This window comes from Sphaeramia orbicularis, chromosome 5 (genome assembly GCF_902148855.1).
Source record: "Sphaeramia orbicularis chromosome 5, fSphaOr1.1, whole genome shotgun sequence".
Lineage (NCBI taxonomy): Eukaryota > Metazoa > Chordata > Actinopteri > Kurtiformes > Apogonidae > Sphaeramia > Sphaeramia orbicularis.
In genome coordinates, this window is record NC_043961.1 from 17023319 (window position 1) to 17036565 (window position 13247).

General features: G+C 34.4%; 1 protein-coding gene across 2 annotated transcripts in view; it reads left to right on the forward strand.

Annotated features, from left to right (window-relative positions):
• phactr3b (phosphatase and actin regulator 3b) overlaps positions 1–13247 on the forward strand; it is a 90130-nt gene that overhangs the window by 26845 nt on the left and 50038 nt on the right. For both annotated transcript variants that reach the window (XM_030134181.1, XM_030134182.1), the window contains exons 2-6: positions 7004–7162; positions 7918–7992; positions 8094–8234; positions 9732–9965; positions 10050–10257. In XM_030134181.1, the coding sequence (XP_029990041.1) occupies positions 7004–7162; positions 7918–7992; positions 8094–8234; positions 9732–9965; positions 10050–10257 (817 nt within the window). The remainder of the gene's footprint in view (positions 1–7003; positions 7163–7917; positions 7993–8093; positions 8235–9731; positions 9966–10049; positions 10258–13247) is intronic.

Sequence of the window (13247 nt, forward strand, 5' to 3'; positions counted from 1 at the left end):
GTGAACAGACATCAAAGCTCCTGCATGTTGACGAGATCAATTAAAGTCCATTTTCAAGCTCAACTGCGAAACAAATCAGGATTATACAGCATCACAAATATACGTTTTTGACGCTTGAATCCTAAATCTATAGAAGTTCATGTATGTATTTTATAGATTAGAGGATTTTGCTCTTTCTACGATATAGTGGTACACAATTTGGTCAGATAAGATGAGATCAGATACAAACTTGAGATAAGATAAGATAAGATAAGGTAAAATAAGATACGATACAAACTTAAGATGAGATAGATACAAACCTGAGATAAGATAAAGTAAAATAAGATAAGATACAAACTTAAAATAAGATGGGATACAAACTTGAGATAAGATAAGATAGATAAGATAAGATAAGATGCAAACTTAAGATAAGATACAAACTTAAGATAAGATAAGGTAAAATAAGATAAGATACAAACTCAAGATAAGATGGGATACAAACTTGAGATAAGATAGATAAGATAAGATACAAACTTAAGATAAGGTAAAATAAGATAAGATACAAACTTAAGATAAGATAGGATACAAACTTGAGATAAGATAGATAAGATAAGGTAAGATAAGATCCAAGCTTAAAATAAGATAGGATACAAACTTAAGATAAGATAAGGTAAAATAAGATAAGATACAAACTTAAGATAAGATAGGATACAAACTTGAGATAAGATAAGATAGATAAGGTAAGATAGGATAAGATACAATCTTAAGATAAGACTCAAACTTAAGATAAGGTAAAATAAGATAAGATACAAACTTAAGATAAGATAGGACACAAACTTTAGATAAGATAAGATACAATCTTAAGATAAGGTAAAATAAGATAAGATACAAACTTAAGATAAGATAGGACACAAACTTGAGATAAGATAAGATAAGATAAGATACAAACTTAAGATAAGATACACACTTAAGATAAGATACAAACTTAAGATAAGGTAAGATAAGTTACAAACTTAAGATGTGATAAGATACAAACTTAAGGTAAGACTTTATTGATCCCACGATGGGGAAATTTTGCAGTTGACATCAGCAAATATAAAAATTAAGTGCAGAAAACAGGAAATATACACTTGTGAAACATAAAGTATAAAGAAAAAAAAGAAAAAAATAATCTGTTATTTATATACATTTAGATTCAAATGTAAATATTACACATATATGCATATATGTGCATATTTACACATGCACATATTGCATGTGTTTCTTCGGTTATGAAAGAAAATACAGAGTCTGATTTGTCTCTGATTTTTCAACTCAAACATACAGACTTGAACTAATATAAAAAATAAGCACCAGACACTCATTGAACATTAATTCTGTAATCTTCTATGATGATATAATTGCACAGACTGACATTATGCTTGCACTTCAATTAATATTGAGATCGGGTCTGGGCATTATGTTTATTAATATAATTTATCACAATCTATATGAATTATCTATATTAATTCAACTTATCAAGGTTTTTGCTTTCGGAAAATTGTTTTTAAAAATTACTACATGGTAAAATGAAGATTATCTTTGTTGCTCAACATATATTCTAAATCAAAGCCTCTTTGCTTCTTTTAATATATTAACTGTGGATGTGTTTCTTTAGTCGTATATGACCGTTTTAATGAAATACTTGAGTCGTGCTTTGTTTTCAATGCATTTAGTCAGAAAAATTGCTTAAAAAATTGTCTATAACAATATCCAGATGTAATATTTTATCCATATCACCCAGCTCTTCCCAGAAAGGTCACAAATGTGTGTTACATGATAAATAAAAATGAAAAATAAGGTTTACAAATATATAAAATTGTATGTGCATAATACTGGGTGTTCCCACGAATACCAAAAAATAAGAGCACAAATATAAAAATATCAACGTCTGTAAATATTAATATTTTGCGTATGTAACTTTACACATCTGATCATTTTCACTCTAAATATCTGTAAATATCTGTGATGTTATTTTTGTTATGTTATTATGTTATACTGCATCTCCACTCTGGTTCAGGTCTCAGCTCCACAGATCTACAAATGCATGCTGCGTTCAAGTGCAGGTGGAAAAATAGGACATCTGAGCTTTAGGTGTATTCATGTGGAATTTCAAAGCAGCAACAATTTCTTTTCTGTATAGATGGAGTTGAGTCACTAAAATAAGCTGGACATCCAAGTGTATGATTTAAATAAGTGGTTATGAGGTGTTTCATCTGGGAAAACAGCTAGGAAATGAAGCAGCAGGATGTTCTAATTCACCCTGAGTGAGAGTGATCTAAACGACCTGTTGTAAGTTAGACAGGTCTGTGTCATTATAGCGAAAAAAATCTACTGATATACAAGTAAAACAACTGCTGACAAATAAAAATAAAATATATACAATAAAAATCAATATAAACTGAAATTAGACTAAATAGAGCATGAACTCAGTTGGTTTTTAACAGTGAACAAGAATGAGTGGTTAGATTTTGTAAACTAATTAGAATTAAACTAAAACTAATTGGTTCTTCAGAATAGAAATACAGCTACTTATGGACTCAAAACTAGAACTGATCCCAAACCAAAAAAACAAATTAGAAAACTAAATAAGAATAAAAACTGATGAAAACTTAGATTCTATAGTAACTATGATGTGTGTGAGCTTTGGAACAGGAACAGAGTTATAATATAGTTATAATATAGTTATAAATATTGTTACAATATGCCTGAGACATATTGCTGTTGAAATTTTCAGATTGTACACGGTTGTTTTCATTCATTAATTTTCATCAAGTAATTGTACTTTTTTCCCGCTAACACAAAGAGAAAAAAATAGATTATTATGAATGGGCAGTGGTAGATGAAGTACTCCCTTTTTTTTTTTTCTTAAGTAAAAGTACAGATACAGGGGCAAAAAATTTGCTAAAGTAAAAGTATCCACAGAAAAACCTACTTAAGTAAAAGTACAAAAGTACTGATTTGAGAGTACTTAAAGAGTTAAAGTATTTGATCCAGATTAAACCATTATACTTAATAAAATAAATATTGATTAAAAGTGATGGAATTGGATGTTTGGTAAATATACAAAGAAAGCACCAGCATTATAACTGACTGCTCTACTTATTTAGTGCTGAGACTATAAACAGAAGCATAATAAGCTCTGGTCTCAAACTGTAAAGAGGACCCACAATAAACAGAATCTAATCAACCCAACAGGCAAGACATTTCTACATCTGAGTATTACCAATATTTATGATTCATCTTCAAAAGGAGTTGATTTTCAAAGTTTTTTTTTAATTGAGTTGCACTCTTCTGAGAGAAGATCCATCCAGCTGTACCTCTACAGCTGGATTATGGTGATGCGTATAGTTGCACAGAGCTTTGTTCACATGGTAAAACAATCAATTTACAAAAAGAAGAAGGAAACAAAAGTAGCGTGTAACACAAACACAATTCATAAAATAGTGGAGCAAAAAGTACAGATACCGGCTCTAAACTGTAGTGAAGTAAAAGTAAAAAGTACCCCTCCATAAATTTACCTAAGTAAAGTACAGATACATAAAAAATGTACTTAAGTACAGTAACAAAGTACTTTTAGTTCGTTACATTCCATCACTGTAAATGGGCTCATATACCCGTTATTTTAGTGGATCATGTTGGCCTGTATGTGACAGTTTGACCCCCCTGGACTAAATGATCCACAACATATTTTAGTTGTATTAAAGAAAACCCTGTTCAGAAAACATAGAAAATGGGTCATGGGACAGTGGAGTGTATTCTTAACTGTACCTAAAAATAATGACAAACAGGGTTTTAAAACCCCATCAGACTTGGATGGAGTCACAGCGGGCGTTTTGTTTGGCTCTTAGCTGCTGTGTGATGTCAAATTACGCAGTAGATTCCCGGACACTTCAACAACATGAGCTTAAAATAGTGTAAAGTCCAGGGTGAATGCAGATGTCTGCACCGACCTCAGGGAAGGCATCTGTACTGGAGCTGATTTTATTTATTTCAGTGTCTTTCAAGTCGTCTTTTAAAAGCGTCCCATTGTCCATGAAGGTCCGTCTGCCCCGAAACCATGTGAGTCACACACAAACAATGCAATTCTCTGTCTTTTCCTCCTTCCACTGCTCGGTTCTCCTCTAGATTCAACTGGAATCAGTGCAACGTTTACAGCCTGTGACCCACATTTTCCTCCCTCACATGATGGGGTGTCAGCAGTGTTCATCAATTTCTGAGAGTCCCTCACTCCTTACAACACTGTTGTGATGTCACTAATGTTCATCTGATCCTGATGGATATTGTCTATTTACCAGAAACCCTTTAAACCATGAGTGTCAAACTTATTTTAGTTCAGGTTCCACAATAAGCCCAAAGTGATCCCAAATAGGTCAGATCAGTAAAATAATAACATAATAACCTGTGATTAATGACAGTTACAAATTTTTCTCATTTTAGTGCAAAAAAATAACATTAAAGTCTGAAAATACGTACATATATAAATTATCCAAACAAAAAAGATGTGAATAACCTGAAAAAACTGAAATTGCTTAAGAAAAATAAGTGCAGTTTTACCAGTATTATCCCTCAACTTATCATTTATATATACATTACAGATCAGATCTACAAATACACAAAACATTTAGTAACAGACAGAACATTGTTAAAATTGCACTTAATTTTTTTTATTGGTTATTATGCTGTTATTTTTACTTGACATCACATTGTTCTGAATGAGGAACCTGAACTAATAGAATAATAACCTATAATGTCAACTCTAAACTTTTCTCTGTGTTTTAGAGTGAAAGAAGTGAAATTACATTATGAAATCTACAACCTATCCTTTAAGAAAATGTGAATAACATGAACAACCAGAAAAAGAAGTGCAATTTTAACAGTATTATTCCTCAGTTTAGTATTTACACATGTACATTACATCTTACAGATCACAGTGGATCTACAAATACACAAAACATTTGGTAATTCTGAGAAATTTAAAAAACATGATCACAATTAACAGAAAAACATTACAAAAAAAACAACAAATATAACAAAATAAAGAATAACAAGAACAAACATGAACAAAATGAACAGAAATAAACAGAAATACCAAAAAGCCAACAACTATGATCAGATTAAGTGATAACTAGAACAAAACATGCACATAAATGAACAAAAACTTGAGAAACATTAACAAAAGTATGTTAAAATTGTATTTACTTTTCTTAAGACATTTCATGTTCATATTTGTTCAGGTTATTCACATTTTTTGTTAAAGGATAGTTTGTAAATGTATACGTCATGCAAATTTACTTTTATTTTGTTAACACTAAAACAAAACTTAAAGAAAATTATTTATAGGTTATTCTGTTATTATTTTACGGGGCTGATCCACTTTAGATCAGATTGTTCTATATATGGAACCTGAACTAAAGTAATTTTGACACCACTTATTGTTTATATCTTCAGTGTAATTTTTGCGTTTCACATATTCATCTCACAGGCTGGATTGGATTCTTTGGCGGGCTGGTTGTGCCCCACGGGCCATATCTTTAACACCTGTGGTCTAATACATGCTGTTTAGATTCAGATTCAAGTTTATTTGTCATTCCAGCATATAAAAAATACACAGAAACGAAATATTGTACTCAAGTCCCCGACTGCCAGCAGCATTTAGTAAATAATATAAATTACTGATAAAATTATAAAATAATAAAATACTGATATAAAATAACAATAACAATAACACCCCCCCTAAAAATTACCTATAAATAACTAAAAAGTTTTATTTATGAAGTGCACAGCAGTAAAGTGCCAATTTAAAGTGCATTTCGGGCTCAAGTTCAGCAGGAGTTCATCACTCTGTCTCTGGATAAAAGCTGTTTCAGAGTCTGGTGGTCCGTGCTTGTATATGCATAAGTTCAACCATAACACTGAGCTCCTTTAACTTTTTCTCCAGTTACAGCTTAATTTTAACCATGTTTGAGCAGTTTGTGGTGTGTTTTTTCCAAATTCTTGCGCAGGAACTAGAGGTTCTGTTGCTGGGTATTTTAGAAAGCGAATATTTCCCCCTCTCTGTTTTCAAAAAATACCTTGTGCAGATGAGACCGTTGTCAGAAAAATCTGCGTTTACACATGGCCCCGTATATGCCAGGCCTGTAGATGATTGAGCACCATTAACCAATCAGAATCCTGAAAAGAATCACAACTAAACGTTACTTTCGCTATGAACCTATGGAGATGTAGTTTTCCTAGTTCCGGGTCCAAACAAATCTGAGACGTGCAACCAGTACATTGCAATGCAAATGGATTAGCCGGTGACTATGTTTTACCATCACAAACTGCTTTTCTGATGTGCCGGAGCGGATGAAAAAGGCTTTGAACTCTGTTGAGTCGAACCCTGTGAGTTCTGTAGTCGATAACAGCTGTGGTCTGTTTTTCACTCATGTTTTTAAGTTAATGAAGGCAGCTGTGCACAGATGTAAATTATTACTTCATTTACCTTCCACTGAACTGGATAGAACAGATAAAGGACTGATAAACAAAATATGAAGTATGAAGATGTGGAAACACCTCATAAAAGCCTTATTCTATATCAAGTAAATGCACAAAGATCCTGTTTAGCAGATGCAGTGGGCATTAATTAGCTAAGATGCTAATATTCACTAGCACCAAACTTCCATATTTACTCATTTGTTTATTTAATACGTGTAACTTCACTTATCAGCTCCATCCTCTTCCTCTATACTGTATCATCACATGTGAAGTGGGAGAATATTTCCTTCGTTTCCCCCTGTATACACACACACACACAAAAATGGAGAATTGCTGAAATCTCCACTTTGGCCGGAGTTTTTAGAAACCATCATTTTCCGTGTGTGTGTCCATCGTTGTCATGTGAACGATAAGCACAAACGCAGAGAAAAGTCTCCATTTAGCCAGATACTGGCTTTGTGTTAACGTAGAGTAGCTTAAGTTAAAGGAAGCCTTTTTTGTGTTGCAGATGTGATGGACCAGCAGAGGGCACTGCACTCAGGTTGTCTGGTCTCAGGTGTTCGTACGCCTCCCGTCCGCCGCAACAGTAAACTGGCCAGTCTGGGACGCATCTTCAAACCCTGGAAGTGGAGGAAAAAGAAAAACGAGAAGCTAAAGCCCTCTGCAAGTGAGTGAGATCATCTGAGGTGTCATCAGAATAGAATAGAATAGAATAGAATAGAATAGAATAGAATAGAATAGAATAGAGGTCTGGTTTCGACCAACTCGATATGTAAAGCGTCATGAGATAACTTTTGTTATGATTTGGCGCTATATAAATAAAATTTGATTTGATTTCATAGAACAATAGAATAGAATAAAATAAAATACAATAGAATACAATAGAATACAATAGAATTGAACAGAATTGAATCGAATAGAATAGATCTTTATTGTCACTGAGCCTGTTTACATTCACGCCAATAGCTGGTGAATAGACTCAGTCACTCACATGTTTTCATATTAGATTAGATTAGATAGAATTTTATAGAAACTTTGGGCAGAACCCTCGGTGAATTGAGGTTCCAGTAGCAGCACAACAAATGTACATATATTGAAAATATTGAAAATATTGAAAGAACATAACAATAACTATAAAAATAGTACAGTATTGAAGAAAACTGGCAATTGCACAATGGAAAACACTAGTAGAAATAAGAAATACCAGAGTGGCAATAATAAAGTAGTAGTAGTAATAATTATAATAATAATAATAATATATAACTATTATATTATAATATGTGTGCGTGTCTCTATATCACAGGATAAAAGTTATAATGAAGTGATAACGGGAATACTAGTCTTAACAATGATATATAAGTAATAAGTAATACAGGGAACCACTGAAGCGGCTTTGTAACTGTTTGTGTGTGTTTGCTGTAGCGGTGGAGAAGAAGGCAGCTGTCCGCCAGAGGAAAGACGACCCTGTGAGGAGGACCCCTGGGGAAGCGGAGACAGGTGACCCCCCTCATGACTCCAGGCCTGTTTCAGCTTCAGCCACATGAGGCCCTGTTTCCTGCAGACACACTCACTCCTGTCCTGTTTGACGCTGTTTGCAGAGTCGGACCTGGCTTGTGGGGGGACCGCTGACGATCCGGACACCCCAACTCATTCAGATGCTGAGGACAGAGATGAGGAGCCCGTGGCCCCCCTGGCTAGCACCAACGAAGATCTGGGCAGCGATCTGGAAGCTTCCACAGGTTGGTACAGTGTTAACCAAACCACAACACAACCTATGTTAAAGCAGCATCAGTTTAGACCAGGGACGTCAAAGTCATTTTAGTTCAGGGGCCACATCCTCCCCAATATGATTTGAAATATGAATAACCTGAAATGGATTAAAAGAAGTGCAATTTTAACAATATTTTGCCTGTGACTACATGTTTTGTGTATTTGTAGATTCACCGTGATCTGTAAGTTGTGATGTACATGTGGAAATGGCAAACGGATACAGAATATTGTTAAAAATCCACTTATTTTTCTTCATAAATTTCATTTTTTTCATGGATCCTGTAATTCACATTTTTTGAAAGAATTGTTTGTAATTGAAAATATTTTCATAATGCAATTTTACTTCTTTCACTCTAAAACATAGGGAAAAGTTTGTAGTTGACATTATTTATAGGTTATCATTCTATTTTCATTCTATTTTATTTTACTGGTCTGGCCCACTTGAGATCACATTGGGCTGATACACCCTGGGATGACACTCTTAAATAATACCATCATAAAAATAAAAAACAACTTCAAATTTTCTCCTTGGTTTGATGTGAAAAAAGTAAAATTCCATTATGAAAATGTTTACATTTTTGCACTAATGCAAAAAAACATATTTGGAGTTGTCATTATTTATAGGTTATTATGGTATGGTTTTACTGGTCTGTGTTAGGATGAATTTGGATGAATGTGGCCCCTGAACTAAAAAGACTTTGACACCTCTGGTCTAAATAATGGCAAATAATTACAGCACCAAATACAGCACCAAAGCCATCCATAAATAAATGGAACCCCAGGTTTTCAGGAAAGTGCATTGAAGAACCTGGGTGTAATAGATAGATAGATAGATAGATAGATAGATAGATAGATAGATAGATAGATAGATAGATAGATAGATAGATAGATAGATAGATAGATAGATAGATAGATAGATAGATAGATAGATAGATAGATAGATAGATAGATAGATAGATAGATAGATAGATAGATAGATAGATAGATAGATAGATAGATAGATAGATAGATAGATAGGCTTTATTACAGACTCATGGTCCACATTAAAAAGCAAACAGATAAATACAAACACAATAAAAACATTAAAAAAAACCCTCTATACTTTCAAGAGGCAGTCATACCAGTGCTTCCATAACTGAGATGTGTAACATACAGCAGTATATGCAAGATCTGTCAGCAATAAAATTACAGTATTTCCTGAGTGATTCAGGCAACACATAAATTTAAACATCAGATTTCTCAGCACAGCATGCAATGAATTTACATGATTAGACATAAACAATTCACTGGCACTGGTCCATCTGGGCTTTTTCAATAAAAGACTTAGAGCATCATTGTATGCCATTGTCAGTCTGTGGAAGCTGGCGTTTTTATAGTTCACCCACAGATGTTCTTTGTAATACACAGTTTGTCCACCAGGGGGAGACATATACTTTCTAACCGTCTCTGCTGATTCTGCCCTTCAGTCCAAGATGTGACCGAGGTGGATTCCAAGGCCGGGGGAGATCCCACTCAGAGTGAAGATGGAGAAGATGACCGCACATCGATGAGTGACCTCATCGACGAGCCGTCGGCGGGGAAGGCAGAGTCAGCGGAGGGGAATCAGGAGGCGACGGTGGCCAAGCCTCAGAGACGAGCCAGTACCCCTCCTCCCCCCAACCTGCCCGTCAAACTGCTGACCAGACTGGGCAGCTTGGACGGTCAGTCCGCAGGGACAGCATCTGTACGGTAACACACACTGGTTTGACTGGTTTGAGTCTGATCCAGCTGCTTTCATCTCCCAGGTGCTCCTCTGGTCCCAGTAAAGAAATCTCCAGCCACATTACCCAGAAATTTCACTCTACCCAAAGACCCTCATGGATCGCTGCTGAGAGGCCGGATCTCCACGCCCACCGGGTCCCCCCACCTTGGGGCGTTGCACCCCCAGCTCCCTCCCAGCTGCATCATCGAGGAACTGCACCGTGCACTGGCCACCAAACACCGTCAGGACAGGTCAGAGGTCACTGACGCTGTACCCAGACCACCTCTGTTCCATAGGTTCTATCAGTTATAATCATGTGTGTGTATAATAGAATATTTGTCCAGAGCTAAACATCAGGCATCCACATCTGCACACAACACAGCTTTACTTTTATGGACACATGATAGTTAGATTATTCTGGTAAAACCTCACAAGAGTTTAATAATAAACATGGACCATATGAAGAAGAAGAGACATGTTTATGTAGAATACTGGAGTATGTCAAAGGTCAGAGGTCAGTGATGGTTTGTGGTAATTACTGTAAATCTCCAGGTGCTGTTACACCATAGAACAGGGGTGTCAAACATGTGGCCTGTGGGCCCAATCTGGCATGACAAAGGTTCCAATCCAGCCCATGGGATGAATTTGCAAAGTGCCAAAATTACAATGAAGATATTAGCAGTCATTTTAGTTCACAATTTTAGTTAACAACTCCAATTTTCTCTCTTTGTTTTAGTGTAAAAAGTAAAACTACATCAAAATGTTTGCATTTACAAACTATCCTTTTACAAAAAATGTGAATAACCTGAAAAAAATGAACATGAAATGTCTTAAGAAAAGTCAAGATAATTATACCAATATTCTGTCTGTTATTAAATGTTTTGTGTATTTGTAGATCCACTGTGATCTGTAAGTTATAATGTACATGTGTAAATGATAAACTGAGACAGAGTATTGTTAAAAATGGGCTAATTTTCTTAGGACATTTAAGGTTGCTCATATTATTAATATTTTTAAGGAAACTTTGCAGATGTAAACAGTTTCATAATGTAATTGTACTATTTTACTGGTCCAGTCTGTTTGAGATAATATTGGACTGAATGTGGAACCTGAACTAAAATGACTTTGATGCCCCTGGACCACATGATGGTTTTATGAGACAAGTGACAGTTTGAGGCAAGGTTCATTTCCAATAGCTCTATTGTCCAAATATATTTGTCTCCTTGTTCTCCTGCCTGTCATTGAAACCAAAGTTAAAATAATCAAACTAACTAAAACATCTCACTGATCTCCCATCACAAATAAGACCATTCTGTTGAAACTCAGACTGACATCTGGGGAACTGATACTGACACATGTGACCAAAGCTAAAGCTAATTAGCTTCACTGCTGCTAAATGGTTGACAGTGAAATTGTACATCTTTGGTCAGAATACCATGTGTATAATACAACATAATAATATACAGTATGTATTTTATTTGTTTTTATTTTGTAGACTTTTGCAGTGATTCAATGGGTATCATTCACCAATTATTCTGTTATATTGTGTGTGAGATTAACATGATTCCTTTGAGGAAAAAGAGCTTTCTGGACCATTTTAGCTCTAAATTTGGTTGTTGTATGTGTGTAATTCCTATCTCTAGCTGGCTTCATAATATTCTAAATTTATTAAAGAAAATTAACCTGCAGATTTGGAACAGCCAAAGTGTAGTAAACACTATCACAAAGCCTAGAACAATTATTACATATTTGCTTGATTATCTGAGCTAATTGTGATCACTTTGAGTAATTAATCAGATCATTTCTAATTAACTGTATGAAAACAACTGAATGGAAATCAGAACAGATATTTCACATTTCCATTCTTAATTGCACATCATTTGGCACTTTTCAATGAAGTTAAACCCAATCACTCAACCCTCACAGACTGGAATGGTTTAAAAGAAACGGGGCAGTTCTATATCTTGTAATATTACTTAAAAAAAAAAAAAGAAAAGGTGATGAAGACATGAAATTAGTTTTATTAATCCCATCAGGAAAATTCAACTGGCATACAGCTCAAAATAAATAAGAAATCCTTTATTTGTCCCACAATGGGGAAATTCCAGAAGCAACAATGGGGAAATTCCAGTAAAGTAAAGTAAAGTAAAATACCATAAAGTTAAATAGGTCATTAATTCATTATTGAAAAAAGAAAAATGGCTCCAGGAGGAAATATCTGTGACTTTCTTAAAATCATTTTTGTTAAAAGTAGCAGCATAAAGTAAAAATAAACCTATTCAGGGAACTGCTGCGGTTGTTGTTCTGACACTGATGGTGGTGAATGGCTCTGATTAGAGCTGTAACTTTTTACTGATTAACTGATTGGTCAGTGTACAGAAAATATGTTTTTATTTGAATATTTTAATCATGTTTCAGCACTACAGTATAAAACATTTGATTATTCTTGGTTCATTGTAAGAATTTACTCTTTTATATACAGGCCTCCCGAGGGGTCTTAAAAAGTCATAAAAGTCTTGAATTTACAAATCTGCATTTAATACCTTAAAAAAAGTCTTTGAAAGTTATTAAATTTGATATGGTAGCTCTTAAGTTATGTTGCCATAAACTTGTTGGCTGTATTGTGTTGGGAAATGTCCAAACTGCAAAGAAAGTAATGTTAGTCTACTTAGTTCCACCTGTTCCAACCCGACAATTTATACTGAAATTCGGAATCAATTATTGCTAACTTTGCAGCTCCTGGTGAGAAATGACTCTTTTAAATAAATTTTAGGAGTCACAAATTTTTGCCAGAATGACCATGAAGTAGGCTGTGAAATGGGCATCAAATTCTGTTCTAAGTAGTCTTAAAAAGGTCTTAAAAAGTCTTAAATCTAACTTGTAGAGACCTGTAGGAACCCTGTATATGGTGTTGTATTGTTGTAAATTGGATTATTTTAGGGTTTGGACTAAACATAGATATAAATATTATCTCCTATTTGTATTTCTTTGTCTTTCCTTATATTTTATAGTTCATTTAATCCAGGAATTGATGAAACTAGTTCAATAATACTTGTTAGTTGAAGTATCAAATGGAGGATTTGGTGTCTTTGCAACTGAGGTGTTGTATTGCTATTGAAAACGAGACAGAAATGAGATCCAAGCTTTTCTCTCCTTTTTTGGCCTCAGAAAATGTGAGTGAACACACAGACTTTAATATTCTGTCTTCATTACACATAGAAAAGGAGGGAGAGGTGGAAAA